Source organism: Delphinus delphis, chromosome 1 (assembly GCF_949987515.2).
Source record: "Delphinus delphis chromosome 1, mDelDel1.2, whole genome shotgun sequence".
Taxonomy (NCBI): domain Eukaryota; kingdom Metazoa; phylum Chordata; class Mammalia; order Artiodactyla; family Delphinidae; genus Delphinus; species Delphinus delphis.
Genome location: NC_082683.1, coordinates 49,317,323 through 49,338,663, shown reverse-complemented (window position 1 = coordinate 49,338,663; position 21,341 = coordinate 49,317,323). Strand labels below are relative to the sequence as shown.

Here is a 21,341-nt window from a genome sequence, read left to right as displayed (position 1 = left end):
TATTTAAGATTGCTGACAACTTTGGTGTTTTGTTCATTACCAAAGATCAGAACACACACACACACACCCATACACACACACGGGTTGTGAATTTTTAGGTTATTGTTGACTTTGGTGGTAGTTATAAAGGCTGTATCTGCATGGTTCAAAATTCAAATGGTACGTAAAGTTGTAGGGTGTTAAGTCTCCCTCTGACTCCTGTCTCAACCTTTAGTTCTCTTTGCCTCAGGTAACCATTGTCATCTGTTCTTGTATATCCTTCCAGAGATACTTTGTGCCTGTAAAAGCAAGTGTCTATTTATTTAGGTACATATGTAGATATCTATATCTTTATCTACCTATCTATCTATATACATAGATATTTTAAACCTAGAATATTTTCCCACAAAAATACATGGAACCATTGGTTGTATTCCCAGCTTTTTAACCTATTAGTATCATTTGTTTATAGACTGAATTCTGTCAGGCTTGAGAGAAGGAAATTATGTGGTGCTGAATGATGAAAGATTTTTCCTTCTCTGTCTTGTCCCTTTGCTCTCTTTTTAAATTGGTAAATGTTTTCTTTGCTCCTCTTGTTAGTGTCCCCTCTCCAATTTTCATAGTGTCCAAGCCCCTGCAATCCTAACTAGTCAAACTTTATCCAAATCCTTCCTGTTTCCAAAAGTGATCCATGCTACCACGTTACCTATTTGCCTTCATCACACAATACAGATTACTAAATCTTCAGTAAGTTGATCTCAGTTAGGTATTAATTAAGAACAATCTTAAATAATTAATTTATACTTAGTAATCATTTTCTCAGAAGTACTTTCAGTTTTAAGAAATTGTCCATATGTCAGATTTTCTAATGAATACCAGAAATAAGTGTATAAATTAAGGTTTATCATTTAGGTCAGGACTTTGAAGATGATTTATTGCCGTAAGTCATGACTGTCTGACCTGTAAATCTGGCCCTGGAATCAGCTTCTCTGAATTGTTGTGGGGTTTTTTTTTTTTTTCTTTAAATAGTTTTAAGAATTCTAAGAAAGGATTGTTGAGCTACTTTGAGAAGTAGAGAATATCTTGTGTTGTAGATAATGTAAAGGAGATTTATGTATCAGATGATAGGCTTGATACCTAAAAATTCTGTCTCACTTTAAAATTATAATGCGTTCCTGTCTGTACTGCAGAACACACCAGAGCTCCCTCAAGTTCTCAGTTTTTCCCTGCACAGCTTCAGTATAAGTAGGTATACAGCCTTTGACAGTGGAGGGGTGTAGGGAGATGTTGGTTGCAGGTCGCTTCGTTTGTGATTCACTCTTGTAAGTCAGTTTACTGTGATATCTGTATAGTGTAAAAGTATCTGCTATGGAACATGTAATAGTTACTGTAACAGATGGAATCTGGGTAAAAAAAAAAATATTTTGAAATTAGTGTCAGAACATATTCAGTTGATTCTACAATTGGAAAATATAACCTGCCTCCCTTTTAGGCACTTTTTTTTAAGTTATCTTAAATTTGGAACATCATAATGTACACTACTAATACATAATGTTAGGAATACATAGAAGTGATGGGTCTTCATTTAGGTAGCTATAAAAAAAAATTTCTAAATCATTTTGGTCTGTTTTCAGATGTCAAGATTTGAAAAGAAGAATGTGGGCTTTGACTTAACTGTATTGTACGTGAGGCTTCATTGTGTGCTTTAGAAAATAAAGATAGGGTTGTTTTTTTTTTAATATGGCAGTAGTTTGGAATATTAAGTAAGCTAATCAAAAGCTATTTCTTTTCCATTTTGATAACATAGGCTAAATTTGGCCGAAGGTGGACCAAAATTGCAAAGCTAGTTGGAAGTCGCAGTGTTTTACAAGTGAAGAGTTATGCCAGACAGTACTTTAAAAATAAGGTAAGCAGAATATAAATACCCTAGTGATAATATTTTAAATAAATAAAATTAATAAGCAGAAATACTTCTTTAATTCAAGCATTAAAGTCTTAATGTTCAAAGTTTTTATAGTGAAAGTACTTATACCCATAAAGTACCCTATAAATGTTTGTCTTCAAAAATCTCAAAGCATATATTGAATGTATTGAGTGTTGCTATTAAATAGGCATTATTATTTTACTCCACTTAATTTCATGCAGTTAAATAGGACAAAATATTAATTGCTCAAAAACATCCTATAAAGCAAATAATATTCCAAAGAGAAAACCTTAGAAGTCATTGTTTCCTGGAAATTTAAATTTCTTTTCAAATATTTGCCTTAAACTTTTAAGAATGATTAGAACTTAGGGGCCAAAAATGCTAACATGATTCTGAAATCTTTTTAATAGCAATGAAACTTGTACAATTATTATGAAGAATTGTCTGAAAACTTTAATAAATTGCAGTGTTCAGAAATGTAGTTATGGTCTAGTTCCTTAGTCTTTCAAGTAATTTGTGCTATATTCAACCATGTAGTTTTGATACTTAGAATTTTTCTAATATGTTCTGCTTGAGTTCTCGAAACATAATTATATAGAATTTGAAAGTATCTTAAGTGAAATTTGGTGTTTTCTTTTAATGTAAATAGATAAGGTTGACTGTTTACATTTTTTTTTTTTTTTTTTTTTGCGGTACGCGGGCCTCTCACTGCTGTGGCCTCTCCCGTTGCGGAGCACAGGCTCCGGACGCGCAGGCTCAGCGGCCATGGCTCACAGGCCCAGCCACTCCGCGGCATGTGGGATCCTCCCAGACCGGGGCACGAACCCGTGTCCCCTGCATCGGCAGGCGGACTCTCAACCACTGCGCCACTAGGGAAGCCCTACATTTTCTTTTAATGTAAATAGAATTTGAACTGAGCAGGTCCACTTCTATGTGGATTTTTTTCAATAGTAAATACTATAGCACTGCACAATCTGCTGGTGCGGAATTGCAGATGTGGAAGAACTGGAGATGGTGAGGAACCGCGTATACAGAGGGCCAACTATAAGTTATATGCAGATTTTCAACTGTGTGGACGGTTGGCACCCCTAACCCTCTTGTTGTTCAAGGGTCAGCTGTAATGGGGTTTACCCTGTATACAAGATTTATCTAACTTAGTGTCATTTGGGCATAGGAAGTAAGTAATGGAATGGATTCATTGTAAATCAGTCATCTACTACCTCTTTTAATCAGCAAAAGTATTTACAAGACAGCCTGCTAAGGTTAAGGTATTATGGAACAGAATAAGCCTAATTTAGTTATTCTTTTTTTTTTTTTTAATAAATTTATTTATTTATTTTTGGCTGTGTTGGGTCTTCGTTTCTGTGCGAGGGCTTTCTCCAGTTGCGGCGAGCAGGGGCCACTCTTCATCGCGGTGCGCAGGCCTCTCACTGTCGCGGCCTCTTGTTGCGGAGCACAGGCTCCAGACGCGCATGCTCAGTAGTTGTGGCTCACGGGCCTAGTTGCTCCGCGGCATGTGGGATCCTCCCAGACCAGGGCTCGAACCCTTGTCCCCTGCATTGGCAGGCAGATTCTCAACCACTGCCACCAGGGAAGCCCCTGATTTATTGTTACTCCTGTGCTCCTCAGACTAGAATGTGCGGGGCATCTTGTAGTGTCAGTTTTACTCAAAGGCTTGAGGTGAAAGGGTACATTTTAATATTAAAAGAAACAATATATAATGAAATATAATGCAAAATTTTATCTAAATTCTTAAGCTAAAAACTGGAGACTTCAAATAAATAGCAAGGTTGTTAAAGGCTATTTCAGGCTAAATGTCCAAATCTCCTTTTCCCTCCTGCTACCTTTTCCTTCTCCTCTACATAGTAAGCCAGTTAACCTCAAATATGACATCCTGGGAGTCTATTGTGATAAAGGATCTAGAAATAATCTCTCTTTGGAAGCTGTCATCCCTTGGGTATATCAGTCGTACAAGATTTTTCAAAAACTCTATATGTAACAAAGGTTTTATTTCAAATCATATATACTCATTGACATTTATTTTCTTTTCCTTATTGCATTACAAGATATTTATGTTTATAATAGCAGATATGATAGATAATTTCATGTCTTAAATTATAAGTTCTGTAATATTGGAGCTACATTAAATGAACCTGCAAAAACCAGTTTGTTTCTATTGTCTTTGTATTTAAATAAAAGATGATTTTAATTTACTAAGTGAAGATATGTGAGATAGACTCCTTTAACTAAAGGATTTTTTAGCATTATAAAAAATGATCAGCTGAGGTATCAGACATTCTGAGAAATAAGCCTTTACAAATATCTTAGAGAATACCTTGTATGACGGTTGTTTGGTTCATTCTTTATGGCTGATCTGAGCCAGATTCCTGTTTTAAACTTAATATTGAAAATTAAGTATTGAATAGTAAGTCATGATTATTTGATTAATAAAAATCACCAGACCATGAATGAGTCAAATATATTTATGGAAATTTGAAATGATGATCTTTTACATTTAAAATGCAGTTGTAAACCCTTCAAAGAAAAGAATAGTAAAGGTATAATATACCATTGACGTGTACTCAGTTTAATAATTTTGTATCTATCCTATTTTTTTGTGCCAGTGATTACATTTTAAAATGCTAATATTATGGAGGTTTTATCTTGATTTTTAATAAGGTAAAATCAGATGGTCCAGAGAAGGAAACAGCAAATCAGAAAAACAGCAGTGGTTTTCAGATGAAAAATGAAGCTGAAGGCACAAAGGCATGGACACCATCAGGTTTAAGGGGTCGTGCTGATCCCAACTGGAATGCTGTAAAAATTGAAAAGTTATCTGATGATGAAGAAGTAGACATCACAGATGAGGCAGATGAGTTGACTTCTCACGCTCCCCAAAAGAATCTTAGCAGTGATCTCTTATTAGATATCTCTAAAAATAAAAGTCATGAAACCAGTAAAGGAGAATTCATTGCTTCTGACAGCCAGGAAGATCCCATTTCTAAATCTTCCAAGGAGTATCTTCAGAATATAAAGCAAGGTGAGAAGGAAACACTTTCAAGCTCAGGAAATACATTTTGGACTGAAAATCACACCACCAGTGACCAAAAATCAGTTGAATTATATGATCAGAAATGGAATAAACTGATGAAAAACTGTAATAAGCATGATGGAAATGGAATAATAGATGATGCCAGGCCGTTACCTTCTCCAGAGCCTTGTGAAGTTCAGAAAGACTTGAGTGATAATGAATTGCTTTTTCATTCTTCCTGCCAAATGGAGGAGGAGAGCCATGAGGAAGAAGAGCTTAAGCCACCAGAACAAGAAATAGAAATTGATAGAAATATCATTCAAGAGGAAGAAAAACAAGCAATTCCTGAGTTTTTTGAGGGACGCCAAGCTAAAACTCCAGAACGCTATTTGAAAATTCGGAATTATATTTTGGACCAGTGGTAAGGAAAAATTGTATTTTTGGTGCTGGTTTAAAACTTATGATACTCTAGAGTATTTACTTAGGCCTATGCAGAATTTAGTATTTTATATTCCTAGTGTTCCAGAGAGCTGTAACATATTATATATTTCAATAGGCAAAACTTACAATTTCTCATAATGAAATCTTTTGAAAGTTTTGGTAAATATTGTCATCTATAGCTATCTTAACCCATCTGTCTGTTCTTTAAGAGTCTGTGGTCCTAGAAGAAAAGGGATAGATGATTGCCTTAAGAAGCGGTTTCTTAGGACAATGTTAGGAAGATATAGAAAACACTAACTGCATGGGAAAAGGGGGAGAATGTCTTAGTTTATGATGTACTTTGAGGTACAAGGAGAGGAAACCTTGGTGACAGGATAGTATCATTAAATGTGGCTAGATTTCAGAAACCATTCTAAATAGCTGCCTTAAATGCTTTCAACTTTGAACTTGTGACATAATGTGTTAATAATTCCTTCATCAGGATATAGGAATTTTTTGATATATTAAGTTTACACTCTAAATTTTCAGTGCCTTTTATTTGAATTATTTACTCAGGGATGGGGAACAAACCAAAAACTTCCCACCTTATTAGCTTAAGTGCTCTGAAAGTTATTTGCATTTTTCATGATAGTTTAATTAAGACATCATCAAACATGCATAATTTTTATTGCTTTAGGAGCTACAGAATTGTATAGAGCCATCTTTACAGAGGGCTTCTGCTGTAACCTAGGAAGATTACCAAAGGAAAACAACCAGGCTTACTAAATTAGTAACTTTCATTTTACCCACACAATATTAAGTATTTTGAAATCTAAAGATAGCCCTATTCTAAAAGAAAGAATTTTTTCTTGTTCTTGACTCTCGTTTATCTTGCAAATGGTTGAGGTTAGGAAAATTCTAGGTAAGGGTGGTATCAAAGTAAAGAATACCTATGAGGAACCACTCCTGACATTTGTATAGTGTTTTATAGTTTACAGAAAGCTTTTCTCTGTCATCTGATTCCTCACAACAATCTTGTAAAATAGGCAGGTGGTATTTTCTCTATTTGATAGAATGATCTTGAGGTCAGGAGAGGTTTAGGGAGCCGCCTTGAATTATACAGACCAGCTGCTGACAAAAGAAGGACTTCAGTGCACGTCTCAACTCTGTAAATCACTCTTTCCATTATTCCACATTGCCTAATTCACACTATTAAAAAAGACAAATTAAATTAAATCTCTGTTGGTATCTAATTTTTTTTTTGGAAATAAGAGCATGAATGGCCAAAATAAAAGTGCTTCAAAATAATGACTAACTCAAAAGTGTCTATAAATTATCAGTGACTACTTAATGTTACTGTAATCAAATTTCATTTGTTACTTTGAATTTTGGATTTATGAGGCAGAATAATTTATATGGATAGCATAAATTATATGGCAGTAGTTTCCTAACGTCATTTGCCTTAGTTCATGAAACCAGTTAAATATTGCTGTTTCAGTATGATGATTTAGCCAAACAGTGTGAAAGCAAAAAGGAATGTTTTGAACAGGAACTCAAACCTATTCTCTTCACAAATAGAAGAGAGTGTTTAGAGACTAGAGGCAGTATTAAAAAAAATAGAAGAGTTAAAGTTTTAAAGATAAAAAAAGTCCTGCTAGATTTGTTTGTTGCTAAAAGATCCTTTGCAGTTAACTTCCTGTTTAGGGGAATATTTTTTTAGAATAGTAATCAGTATCATTATTGAATACTTACCAAATGCAATGCATTGTATTTAAGTCATCTCTAGTCCTCTTGACAGCCTTGTCCTCATTTTACAGATGAGCAAAATGAGGTTCAGAGAGGAAAAGGAACTTGTTACAGGTCACATTAGGTGAAGGTGATTCCAGAGACTGCAGTCTTGACCCATTATTTTCACACTTTCAACTCTGGGCCTTGACTGACTTTTCATGCTGCCTTGCATGTTCCCCCCGCCGCCCCCCCCCCCCCCCCACCGCCAGATCTTGGTAAATCTTGCTTCCTCTTCTATTTCAGTTCTGCTCAAGGGAAATTAGAGGCTTTCTCTGACCACCCTGTGTCTATAGTAACTCACATATCTCCTCCCTCTCATTCTCTAACCCTGCATTTTATGTATCTTATAGAACTTATTACCACTGAAAATATTATATTTTTATTTGTGTGTTGTCTCCTCTCTCCCCAACCCCCCATGATAATGTAGGTTCCATGTTCATTGTTCATTGTTACGTCCCTAGTGCTTAGAACAATGCTTGGAATACAAAGGCAGATTGAAAGAGTGAATCATCATTATATCATAAACAGATATTTGTAGAGGCCTTACTATTTGTTCAGTGCTGTACTAGTACTAAGCTCTTTGTTTAAAGCCTTTCAATTTGGATAATCTTTAATTAGACCAATACAGTTTATAGATTCGTATAGTTTTTTGATAGCTGGGTATGCCATGCCCATTCCAGCTTTCTTGCCTTCATTTGCACAGTTTGTTTACTTTTCTTTCAAGATACACTGAAATCTCACCTTTGTGATGGAACTTCTGATACCCTCCCACATCACAGATTACTTTTTACCCTCCCTGAAATTCTATAGAATTTATGATTTTCAATTTGGTTTCTGCTTAGGCCTTCCCTAAACACCCTACCTAAAATAGTCTGTACATATTTCTATCCCCTTATCCTTCTTACTGTGTCTTCCTAGCACATACTGCTACCTGACAACATAGTATATATTATTCATTAATTTATTGACTATTAGAATGTAAGGTCTGTAAGTTCAGCAACTTCAGATTCATCTCTGTATCCTTAGTGCCTAGAACAGTGCCTGGTGTATACGACACAAAATAAATATTTGTAGAATAAAGATTGATTGATTAAGAAATACCTATGTTATATGATATATCTGAATACTTGGTTTATAAAGTCTGTGTTTGAATCTTGTCAGTTTCTTAAGTCAGTGCTTTAATCCCTCTCACCTACTTGTTTCCTTTCCTCTAAAATAAGAATGATAAAATCTGCTTTGTAGAGTTGTATATAACCCTTAGTACAGTATCTGTTATAAGCACTCAGTAATTGTTACTGTTATTAAGTTCTCTGTTACTTAAACTTTATGTTGTACCATCTAACATGGTACATTAAGTATATTTAGTAAATATGTGTTTTGTTATGGAAACCTTATTTCTTTCATAGTCTTTGTGCGTTTCTTGATTCCTTTAGAATGCCCTGTAGTATCTGTTTCTGTTTTCCACTGAGAGCACTTAATATTTACTAGCATAATGATTAAAAACTAATATAAAACTTTCAAGCATTTACAAGGTAGCTTGTAATTAAAAGATGTTGTCCAGCAAAGTAAAAGAACCTAAGCAATTTATTAAAAATTAGAGTGTCTAATACTAAATATTTTCAATATATTATGAATATACCCTTTTTATTCAAAGATTCAGGCTTGCATTTGGATCTGTAGATAAATAACGCTCTAACTTCAGAGTCCTGGGATAAGTGAAATCTATTGAATTTAATATTGGGGAAGAAATGATACTTGTAAAACTCACACTATACTTGTAAGTTGCTGTATCATTGAAAGATATTTTATTTCAGAAAAGAAAGTACACTTGGGTATTATGTATTAACGTTGTCTGTACACATTACATATTGAGAGGGGGTACATTTTTAAAATATTTCAAATATTAAAAGTTTCCCCCAGAAATCTTCTTTTATGTTTTTATTTATCCAAAATAATTGTACTTCCATCTCTTAGGGAGATATGCAAACCGAAATACTTAAATAAGACCTCAGTACGTCCTGGCCTGAAGAACTGTGGGGATGTTAATTGTATTGGACGGATTCATACATACCTCGAGTTGATAGGAGCAATCAATTTTGGATGTGGTAAAAATAAAAACCCAACAACATCTTTTACTCGACATTTTTTATCCTTATAGCACCCATTAATTTCTTTGATAGTTAGAATTCAAGTTAGACTTATTATAGATATAGAATACAGAAAGATGCTATAACGTTATAGAATAAATGTATTATTGAGATTTTGTTTTGAAACAGATTTCTGTTGATAAACTATATTTCCTTTTAACCTACATTGAAAATTGGTGGTATGCTTTTAAAGGAAGAATATTCAGTCTAACTGGTAGAAATGATTTAAGGATGCAGTTCTTTGTCAAGTAAAAGTAATTTTATGAAAAGTCCAATCAAAGCCCATTTGATTTGGAAATACTAGAAATTAATGCTAGAAATACTGTCTAGCAGTGTTTAAATAAAGAAAATAATTTATGAACCTCTACACTTAAATGTAATAAAAGTGCCAAAATATTTTTCGTGGTAGAAAGTTTCTTTCACCCTAGTTTTTCTCAAATTTAAGCATATTTTTAAATGTATTCCTCCCTTTTATTGAATTAACATGACAATTTTGAAGAAAGATAATAACTATAGTTGCAAAGTGATAAGTTAATTAGAAGCTTGTAACCCATAGTTTGAGAGGAGTATATTCTGTATTCTGTGTCTATGGAAAGACAACCAGAAAACTTCCTGTCAGAGATTATTTCATTTCATGTAGAGAGAGAATTTATAGTCTGCCCTGGGATCTGTCCTCCATTTCAGCATCCTTGTTTGCCCAAAGCACGGTGTTAGGACTGGCTTTACAGGAAAACTAAGGTGTCATACCTTCCTTAGCCACTAAAAGAAAAATGAAATCATGTTTACTGTATTAGACTTGCAAAGTTAACAAAGTGGGCTTAGCACTCATTTAATCAGAAATTAAACAAATGACCCATTTCCTAAATGTTTCATTTTATTGCGATTGCCTTATAATAACAGCATACTTTTATGTGAGAACTACCAAGTAGCACATCAAATGTGTATTGTGGAAATAAGCTCATATTTTTTTAAAAACTTAGATATTGGCTTATAATTAATAGTATAGATGTGCCTTCCTATTTAACAAATGAGTTCCACAAAATAATAGATTGTTTTGTTTTTCCTGGATTCCAATAGAACAGGCTGTATATAACAGGCCACAACCAGTTGATAAAGTACGAATCAGAGACAGAAAAGACACAGTAGAAGCGTACCAACTTGCCCAGCGTCTGCAATCTATGGTAAGCAGTGCCTTCTCTCACTAAATGATCTTTCCTGATTGCTCCTTACCCTGTTAAGAAAGATACGCCTACTTCTCTTCCCCTGTTTAACAAATGGCAATCTAGTAGAAGAACATGTTTTCGCTTTTATTTCACCCAAGCCATTCACTTTTTTGGTTTCCATTCAGTTTCATGTTGATTTATGAGGCAAAAAACAAACCCCCAAAATTTAAAAATTCACACACAGACTTCACACAGAAGCATGATGTTTCGCTAAAGTGGTCTTAGACTGCTTTGTTTTGATTTCTGTATCTAATATATCTTTTTTTTAAATATATCTTTTAAAACTGTACAGTTTAGCTCTTTTTTCTCTTTCATTTGTTTTTTGTTTGCTGAAAATTCTTACCGTAAGATTTAGCTTTGTAGAAGTGCCATTCAAAATATTTTAGCCTTTATTTTTTAATTCTTGACGTTAGTGAGTTTTATAGTATCTTAAAATGCATGCATCTTATTTTGAAAATAAGTGATCCAACAAGTCTCCTAAAAGGCAGAGTCATATTGTGGTCTTGTTGACTTTACTGATAAAATAGGTTAAATTGTTAATAGGTAAGATAAATGGAAAAAGTATAGATGATAGAGTAGGTATTTTTCTCAGTGTTTAGGCTGTAAACCATTTCTACCTAGTTTATTTTTTTAAGAAAGGGTGTTTTCATATACAGTTGCTGGAGGTGGTGCTAGTCATACACTGGCTTCTGGCAGCCAGTCCATTTTAAAGGCTTCAGTACTGATGTTTGCAAAACTGGATATTACTAATCCAGTCAACCAACTTTATAATTTTTTACTATTTGTATTAACTAGGCAATCTTTTCCTAAGCCTGAGATATAATTATTTTGCTTCTAGTTTTCAATATTATACCTCTGGCTGTGTGTTCTTGCAAGTTTTCTACCACAAAGTCATTTTCATGGTGATTCTTTTTGGTCCTAAAAAATATTCTTGTCCTAGAGTTGTAACTCCCAAATGGTGAAAGGAAATGAAAACTAAAGAGAAATTGAAATGAAATTTAGAAAATCATCACTGATTTATTTCTGAGCAGAGTGCTAACTATTCAATGTAAATTAATAAAATATAGTCAGGCATTGCTGATCAGGTATTACAGTATTTTAATGGAGAAATTGAATTTTAGAAAATTATCATTTTGGTTTTGTGTATTAATGTGCTGTGATTTGTCCAAGCTAATTTTGTGACCTTTTGCTTTATTTTTAATTTCATCACAGCGCACAAGGAGACGTAGGGTCCGAGACCCGTGGGGAAATTGGTGTGATGCAAAAGACTTAGAAGGACAAACGTTTGAGGTAACTTTGATCCCTTCAGGTGACTCAAAAGTGAAAGTTGTTTTGTCAGTATACATTTGTATATCTTAATGTCACATATATTACCCTTGTTTTATGTGTGTGTATATATATGTCTCTTTCCCATGTTAATTTGTTTGCCTAGAAGTCATCAGTAAACAACAAAGGAGGCACTGATGGTACAGTTAACTAGGAGTTTGACTAATTTTCAGAACTTTGATTATCGGTCTCTATATTCTGGTCTCTAGCTCTGGAATATCTGCCAAGGTGCCAGGGAGTTGTGCCCTGTTCATTTCAGTAAAGTCATTGAATGATGTTCTGATATACCAGTTAAAATATCATCCCATGCATTAGACGTAAATTGAATTACAAACGTTAAAGTATTATTTCTACTAACAAAAATTATGCTCCTAAAAAGAAACATAGGCAGTGAGTGTATGTGTGTATGTGTGCGCGTGTGTTCTGTGCATATATAATTTGTTTGTGAACAACCAGTGCAGTCAAATGGAAATAATATGTGAATGTGTACTTACTCGCTTTGTTACCTTGGGTAACTGTACCGAATCTCAGGGCTTTATTTATGAAGTGTGGATAATAACATCTCCCTCAAAGATTGTTGTGAGAATTAAGTGAAATAAAATGTATGAAGGTCCTAATACTCGGTACTCAGTAAGCCTTTGCATACACCAGGTACTCAGTAAATGTTAGTTCTCTTCCTTCTCTTCCCCATTCCCTGCACCCAGCCTCACATCTGAGCATTATTCTAGGCAAAACAATTAGTAACACATGGTTCCTGCCTACCAGGAACTTACATTTCTAGTAGGAAAGGTAAAACCTATGGTAAATTCCATGAGATTGGTCCCAAGAAATATAAGGTCCTCCCAAAGGGTGTGATCAGGGAAGGTTTCACAGAAGATGTGATTTTTCATCTGTGACTTGAAGGATGAGCAGGAGAATCTCAAAATGTGGAAATGTGGATGAGGCAACCCCAAGCTGAAGGAGAGGCATAAGCAAAGGTACAGACATAGGAAAATACCAGATATATTCTGGAAAAGGTACATAGTTCATAAGGGCTGGAATATAAGATTGGTAATAGAAATGAAATGAAAGAGAATTATTTTATTTTATATTTATAAAGGACTTACTGTGTCAGACATTATTGTCAATATTTTCGAAACATTAACTCATTTAATCTTCACAATAACATCATGACATTGTTATTATTACTATTACGGTTCTCATTTTAAAGGTGAGGAAAACTGAAACACAGAAAGCTTCAGTAACTTGGCCAGGGTGCTGCCGAGTCTGTGCTCTTTAGCTTTATGCTGTTTTGTCTCTTTATTAACTTTCCCTCTCAGTGGTTGATGGACTCTTTGATCAAATGGTATTTTTTTTTTTTTTTTAGCATCTCTCTGCTGAGGAGTTGGCAAGAAGAAGAGAAGAGGAAAAATGCAAACCTGGTAAATCTTCAAAAGTGCCAAGGCCAACAAAAAGGTATAGTGTGACATTATATAAGTGTGATTTTTTGTTTTTTTTAAACTTATCACAAATGATTAGAAAATGTATGGAAGGGATATCTGATATTGCAACATTACATTGTCCACATTAAGTTTAAAAATACTGCTGGGGCTTCCCTCGTGGCGCAGTGGTTGAGAGTCCGCCTGCCGATGCAGGGAACGCAGGTTCGTGCCCTGGTCCGGGAAGATCCCACATGCCGCAGAGTGGCTGGGCCTGTGAGCCACGGCCGCTGAGCCTGCACGTCCGGAGTCTGTGCTCCGCAAAGGGAGAGGCCACAACAGTGAGAGGCCCGCGTACCACCAGAAAAAAAAAAAAAAATACTGCTGAAGGGGCTTCCCTGGTGGTGCAGTGGTTGAGAATCCGGAATCCGCCTGCCAGTGCAAGGGACATGGGTTCGATCCCTGGTCCGGGAAGATCCCGCATGCCGAGGAGCAGCTAAACCTGTGTGCCACAACTACTGAGCCTGCACTCTAGAACCCACGAGCCACAACTACTGAGCCTGCGTGCCACAACTACTGAAGCCCGCGCACCTAGAGCCCGTGCTCTGCAACAAGAGAAGCCACCACAGTGAGAAGCCTGTGCACCACAACGAAGAGTAGCCCCTGCTCGCCGCAACCAGAGAAAAGCCTGCGCATAGCAGCGAAGACCCAACACAGCCAGAAACAATAAATAAATAAAATAAAATAATAAAATAAATAAATTTTTTAAAAAAACTACTGAAATTTTTAATTTCGGAGACCTTGAGCAAAAGTGTTAATTTGTTCATGTTCAGTGAATATAGGATCCAACGTATGTTTGTTCATGTTCAGTGAATATAGGATCCAACGTATGTTGTAAGGGGGCCTTGTTTGTGACAGGTGGTCATTTAACTTCTAGACATTATGAACAGGTAACCTCATGAAATGACTAATTCTCTCTTTGATTGATGCTGAATGTTAGAGGTTTTTTCTTTAATAATTTAAAATATTTAACTTGTAACATTAAGGGTCACCAAATAAGTTAAATGCCTTGATTTTGTAGACCCTCACTTCTTGCAGATGACCCATGAAATACACTATAGTTTTGGGGGGGGTTTTCTGTTTGTTTGTTTGGTTGGTTTTTTTTGTGGTACCCGGGCCTCGCACTGCTGCGACCTCTCCCGTTGTGGAGCACAGGCTCTGGACACGCAGGCTCAGCGGCCATGGCTCATGGGCCCAGCCGCTCTGCGGCATGTGGGATCTTCCCGGACCGGGGCACAAACCCGTGTGCCCTGCATTGGCAGGCGGACTCTCAACTACTGCGCCACCAGGGAAGCCCTAGACTATAGTTTTGTCAGCGTCCCTTTAAAACAAGACATCCAGGAATGCCACTTGGTTATTTTCAATGGAAAGAGCCCTAATACTCAACCAGTTGTATGTCCCTGGGTAAGTTACACAAAGCCTTTATAAGCCTTGGGTCCTCATTTATAAAATAATATCTATAATAGCTAACACTGTTGGCTATGTTTTAAGCACTTCATATATATTAACTCATTTAATCCTCATAACAACCCTATGAAGTAGTTAATGTAATCATTCCCATTTTATAGATGAGGAAACTGAGAGGCACAAAGAGGTTGTGTGACTTGCCCATGCTTGTTAATGGTGGTGTTGTGATTTAACCCAGGCATTAAGGCTTAAGAATCCATACTCCTAACCATTACATTATATATCACCTCTCTAAAATTAAAATCAAAACTTAGAGTTGTGAGAATAAATTAAATGAGATTAACTATGTAAGAAAATACAGTTGTCCATAAGTTAGGACTCCTCATCTAGTGTCCACACATTTGATTTTCTGGATCTAAATGTGAGACATACTTACTGTAATTTCAAGTCATTCTTCCAGTTTGTGAGGACCTTTTTGAATCCAGATCCACTTTTCTTCGTAGCTTTGAATCAACATTTCAATAAGCTTGCCTTTTCTATCATTGATCACTGATTAAAATGTTTAACTGAGATAAATGTAAACCTCAGACATCATTGTTCAATGAGCTATATATTACCACAATTAACTCTATTTCTTCATCTTATGCAGAAGAATAATCATAGCAGATGTCTTGCTTACATTTAGTAACAGTATATTTGAGTCTTTATGAGTCTGCTAGTTTCTAGCAGATCATTCCTATCAAAAATGAAATTTAGGCGTACCTGTCATGACATATTTTCATGAACCCATTATTGTTCTTAGTAGTCACCTCTTCACTTGCTAAAGGCTCACAAATCAGCTGTTTAATAACGTTTTCTAGAATTTTCCTGATACTCAACATTTAATTCCTCTGCTTCTTTTTTTGTGTTTTGAAAACAGACCCAATAATTGCCTATTCCTAGTCCTCCAATAATTTTTTCATTCTCTGTGGTTCCTCAAAAAGGGTTGATGGTGGTTTCACATGATGGTTCTTCAAAGTGCTCTGGGATGCATATGCTTTCTTTCTATTTTCTCATCTATCTTGACCTTTCATTTCTTTTTATTTGCATTGACTAAGCACTTTCTAACTTGAAGATCTTCCTCATTCAGCAAACACTTTTTGAATGCCTACTGTGTGTCAAGCACTGTTCTAGGTACTTGCAATACAGTATTCAGCAAAACAAAGTGTCTGATCTCCTAGCACTAAGTGTCTGGTAGAATAGGAACTAAATAGTTCTGCTCTTTTCCAGTTGTTAAAATGAACATATTCGCTGTTTGTTTTCTCTGACTGTAGCCTAAAAACACTTTAAGTATTTCTCTCAAACCTCAATTCTTTATTGGCCAAAGACTTTCTAATATTTCTCTCAAATTTGCACATGCTTTTGTATCTAGCCTTGCTTAGGCGTCCCTCTTTCCATCTTTTATACTTTTTCATTTTAAAAGATGAGTTTATCGTAGAACTTTTGATATCCATTAATTTCTTTAACAGAACTGTTTGTCATTTATTCATTCAACAAATACTTATTGAGTCCCTACTCTGCTGAACACATTGTACTGACAGAGGTGTTTCTGAGAAACTTCCATCTTTCTTGAACTTTGTTTCCTATCTTATGTCAGGTTTAGGTTTTCATTGAACTTTTGAAACCTACTTTCAGTGTAGGACACATGTCTGGCCATTTATAATGTTCTCCTCGTTGGGTGTTAAAAGAAATTAAGACAACAAAACTACTTTTTCCCAAAGGTTATGTTGTTCCCCAAATATTTAATCAAGTCCGAAAGAAAAGTGCTTCTTTCAAAAGGGTTGTATCACAAGAAGTTCTCCTAGTTTAATATTTTTTTCACTTAGACAGAATTTAGGTTTAGATTATTGGTACACATTTTCAAATTTGTAAATGAATGTTATTTTCCTGATTATGTTATTGAAATTATATTAGGAATGATTTTTTTTTTTCTTTTTCCTTTTCCAGCTCATTCGATCCCTTCCAACTGATACCTTGTAATTTTTTCAGTGAAGAAAAGCAGGTACTACTTATTCATCACTGAATGACCGTAAATAATACCCTCCTCTCAGACATGAAATATTTCTTCTTTCTCTGTGTGTGCAAGGCATGTGTATAAGAAAGGTTGGATAAGGCAGGGTACACTGAAGGTCAGATGAGTGATACAGATGGAAAATGAGAAAAGAATTTCTGCATGCTAGGGCTTTGAATTGTACATGTATTTCTTTAAAAGTCTGATTTGTGCTGAGCCTTGGTTGGTGGTGAGAACTTGGTGTGATAGATAAAGGAGAAAAGGGTGGGCATTCCGATAGGAAGAACAAAATCTCTATTTTTATGCTCCCCCATTTTTTTTTTTTTTTTTTTTTATATTTCAGGAGCCATTTCAGGTGAAAGTGGCTTCAGAAGCACTTTTAATAATGGATTTGGTAAGGATATTATATTGTGTTTACTTAGTTATTCTGATTTCTATTCTTGTGTATTTTTATTGCAGGCATAAGAGAGAGTATGGAAGACGTGTATTTTGGATCTTAACTATCCTCCTTTACAAGGAATCTAAAAAATAAGTCTTTTCTTTTGGAGAAAAGCCAAACAATTGCATGTTTCCATATTTTAGAGAAAATAAATTAATGTGAGTTTTTGCAGACTGTTTATCATCATTAACCCGATTTTAATTTCCTAGTATTCTTGTCTGCTGCCTTCTAGATAACTGCAACAAAGCACAACTCTTATAATTTGGAGACTCCTTGTTTTGCACTAAACTACAGAGATCTCCAATGGTTGTGTGTGTTTATGGTGTTTTCTATAGGAGGACCCAGAGTGATTTTTACTTTGTATCCTTATGATACCTTTCCCAGTAGGCGGAGCAAATGGTATCTTCATTTTGTAAATGAAAAAAATGGCATCTTGGAGTGTTTCAATGTTTGGTTCAAAGCCTCTCAGCTGGCAGTACAGATAGGTCTAAAATCTTAAGTCTCTGTGTGCTGAGCCTAGCATCTGGTTCCTCTACTATGCTATTTCATTTTAGAGAAGCATAATTACCGTACTTGTAAATGACTCTTCTATGATAAGTGAGATTTATTCTGATTTTTTGGTCAGGTGGGTTTGGTTTGTATGTTTGGGCTAAGTCTTATCTTGTATTTCTTTTAGCATGCTCATGTTTCTATGGCAGAAGTGATTGGTCTGTTAGGAGGAAGATACTCAGAAGTTGATAAGATAGTTGAGGTAAGTTTTCTCTTAAAATTTTTAAAATTATTTAGCCCTGCTGCCATACCAAATATTTTTATAGATTTCAGTGTGTATAATTAACATATAAACCTTATCTGTGATATAAATGAGGATATGCAAATGTGGGCAGTTATATATTCCCAGAGGTGACTGAACATTCCATATATTGAGCACCTGTTTCCTTTTACCACTGAGAAAGAGGGACCATTACCAGGCCTCAGTTCTTCATTGCCTTTGCCAGTTAAAAGCTTCAACTCCTAAGAGGCCAGAGACCAGGAAGCATGCGATAACCTTATAATTGAAACTTGGTATACATCATTTTGCTAGAAATTATTATCATAAGTAATAGGGGTCATCAAAAGACTGTGTTTAAACAGATACTATACAGGCCGACCTGGGAGACTAACCCGTAACTTGTCTTGAGTAGGAAAATGGATTTTGAGTTCCTTGCATACAATCACACTTTTGGAGAGTAATTCGTTTGCAAGTTAAAGGCTGCCTATTATATAGGCAGATAAAAGGCTTGGCTTTTAAAAGTTTCTGTATCTGTGTATGAAAGGACTGAAACAGTAGAATTAACAAGATTTCAGTATAATCATTTAAGGATTAATCCTTTATAGGTCTGTGCAGCAGAACCGTGTAACAGTCTGAGTACAGGACTACAGTGTGAGATGGATCCCGTCTCACAAACACAAGCCTCGGAAACCTTGGCTGTCAGGGGCTATAGTGTTATTGGATGGTATCATTCTCATCCTGCCTTTGATCCTAATCCTTCCTTACGAGATATTGACACTCAAGCCAAATACCAGGTGTGTTTATAGGTCTTTTTGTATGTAGTCTGTAAATGATTGCATATTTTCTCCCCTCTCGTTGTTTTCTGTTAAATAAATACACGTTTAACATTTCTAGCAAAGTGATTACAAGAGTAATACATGTTTATTTAAACACTTAGAAAATTAGCTATTCTGTTTAATATAAACAAGACATCAAAGTAACAGTGATAATTCCCCCCAGAGCCTTTAAAAATGAAGGAGATAACTAAGACAGGGACTGGGTACAATTGAAATAATTGGAAATATAATATATTTTGCACCTCTGGAAAAAACAGAGTTTTGTTTTATTCTGCAATTTTATGTTTGATATCTGGATGTTTCTGCTGTAGGCAGCTGTTTGTAAATTATTACCATATAGATAAAGATTACAGCTGAGGGGCTAGTGAATATAATTTGTAAATGCATTCATGGCAAATATAGATTTTGCAGGCCAGGTGATCTTTTTAAGGGTGATCTTTAAAAAAAGAATCTGTTCAGGTTGGGTTGGACATGTTTTGGCCTGAAGATTTTAGGGTATGGAATAAATTTAGTTGCTGTTTGGAAGTGAAGTACTTTTGCATTCCGTTTTCCTCTGTTGGATGTTTAAAATGTTGGTGTGGGTAAATACTGAGTTTTAAATTTATGTGGTTGAAACTAATTATACTTTTTTTTAAATTGTAGAGTTACTTCTCCAGAGGCGGTGCAAAGTTCATTGGAATGATTGTTAGTCCTTATAATAGAAATAATCCTTTACCTTATTCTCAGATTACCTGCCTGGTTATAAGTGATGAAATTAGCCCAGATGGCTCTTATCGTAAGTTTTCAACAAAAACAATCCTACTTCTACTTTCATTTTTTTTTTGAATCTTACAAATCACAGAATTTATACCTGTTGAAAGCAATTTGATGGAAAAGTTTTTGTCCTCAACTAGGGAATCACTGTTTGCATACCATGTAGTGCAGCCACCCTCTTTCCTTTTATGATTTCCTTCTGCATTAAAGTTCCCACTGTGTTACCATGGCCACTGGGCAAAAACATTACAATGTAGAGAAAGCTTATGGCCAAGCAGTGTGTGTGTATTAGGTCCTGGAGACATTGCAGTAAGCAAAACAGACAAAGTCTCTTCTGTTCTCTTGAAAATTCTTGATAAATGCAGATTGGCTTTCTCTGCAATGACATTCAAATGAAAAAATAATAATAATGAAGAATAATGACCACCCTACCACTAGCTATCCATGATCTCCCAGTTTAGGCTCAACAGTGCCTAACTATTTTTATATCTGTCTCTCTCAAGAAAGAATTTGGTTGGTTTAGCCCCTCATATGACTTGGTTCCTTTGGGATTTATGTCCACTGCTGTTCAGTCAACTGGCTGGATAGAGAATTAGTGTAGCAGACTAGGAAAAGTAGGGGAGTGTAAGAAGCGAGTGTGGATGGAAGGAAAAGATTAGAGGAGACAATTACGTCTCTAGGATACTCTCTTTTCGTCCTTAATACCACTGCTCTAGTTGACTGTCCTCTCTGGATACTGTCACTCTACATTTTACTCTTCCCCATTAGCTCATGAGCCCCTTGAAGGTAGATATGATATTGTACTCATTTTTCTATTCTCAGTTTCTAGCACAGGGCCCAGCATAAAGTAGGTACTAAATGAATGTTTAACAAATTAATTTCTTCATTCTTAATAATGTCACTCAGATACCCTCTCTTAATAATGTCACAAAAATACCCTCTTTGGTAAAGACCCCAGCACTGCCACCCCTCATGTCATTTACTATTAGTTGCTCTGTGCTTCGTGCACCTGCAACATTTGTTTCCTGCCTTCGTGGTTGCTTTCGTGTTTTAATATAATTTATTTATTTAGCCTGTCTCACTAAATTGTGAGCCCCAAAGAGCAGGAACTATGTCTTCTTTGTATCTCCTGTAGTACCTAATCAGTTGCCTTACACCTAAGGAGTGGTCAGTGCTCTATAGGTTTTTGTTGAATGAATAGTATTGACATTAACTTTAGTCCAAAATGCCCATTTTGAACATATCACATGTATACATCATTCTTTACGCCAGTATAATTTTACAAAAAGTTAACAAAAGGAAGAATCACAATGAACTTGTTTTCAGTTTAAACCGTGTCTTACTGTCACATTCTGCTATATTTGGGGAGTGAGCCTCTACTCTGATGCTGTCTAATACAGTCACATGTGGCTATGTGTGACTGTTTAAATTAATTAGAATTAAATGAAGTTTAAAATTCAGTTCCTAGAATCCTACTGCTGGCCAAAATGAAGTAACAAGGACCTGTCTGAAACAACCAAAAAACTGGACAAAATATAGAGAACAGTGGTATTTAGGATATAACATCAGACAGTGAAAGAATATGATTCCTGAGAGATGGGAAACAAAGTGAGCCCAAGTTAACCTAGCTTATTGACTTAAAAGAACTTCCAGGTGTGGCACAAGGCGGAAACCCATCCAGAGCCTAGCAGACCCTGAGTTGAGGTGATGGAGGTAAGAGCAAGGAGACCAGGGCAACTAAATTTGCAAGACATTGTACCAGAGAGCAGAA

At 35.5% G+C, this 21,341-nt stretch overlaps 1 protein-coding gene across 2 annotated transcripts in view; it reads left to right on the top strand.

The window, feature by feature from the left end:
- Nucleotides 1-21,341, top strand: part of MYSM1 (Myb like, SWIRM and MPN domains 1) — a 41,242-nt gene that overhangs the window by 9,892 nt on the left and 10,009 nt on the right. For both annotated transcript variants that reach the window (XM_060022785.1, XM_060022796.1), the window contains 11 exons: nucleotides 1,787-1,885; nucleotides 4,583-5,355; nucleotides 9,117-9,247; nucleotides 10,367-10,470; nucleotides 11,725-11,802; nucleotides 13,205-13,293; nucleotides 16,710-16,764; nucleotides 17,117-17,167; nucleotides 17,889-17,963; nucleotides 18,587-18,775; nucleotides 19,460-19,592. In XM_060022785.1, coding sequence (XP_059878768.1) covers nucleotides 1,787-1,885; nucleotides 4,583-5,355; nucleotides 9,117-9,247; nucleotides 10,367-10,470; nucleotides 11,725-11,802; nucleotides 13,205-13,293; nucleotides 16,710-16,764; nucleotides 17,117-17,167; nucleotides 17,889-17,963; nucleotides 18,587-18,775; nucleotides 19,460-19,592 — 1,777 coding nt within the window. The remainder of the gene's footprint in view (nucleotides 1-1,786; nucleotides 1,886-4,582; nucleotides 5,356-9,116; nucleotides 9,248-10,366; nucleotides 10,471-11,724; nucleotides 11,803-13,204; nucleotides 13,294-16,709; nucleotides 16,765-17,116; nucleotides 17,168-17,888; nucleotides 17,964-18,586; nucleotides 18,776-19,459; nucleotides 19,593-21,341) is intronic.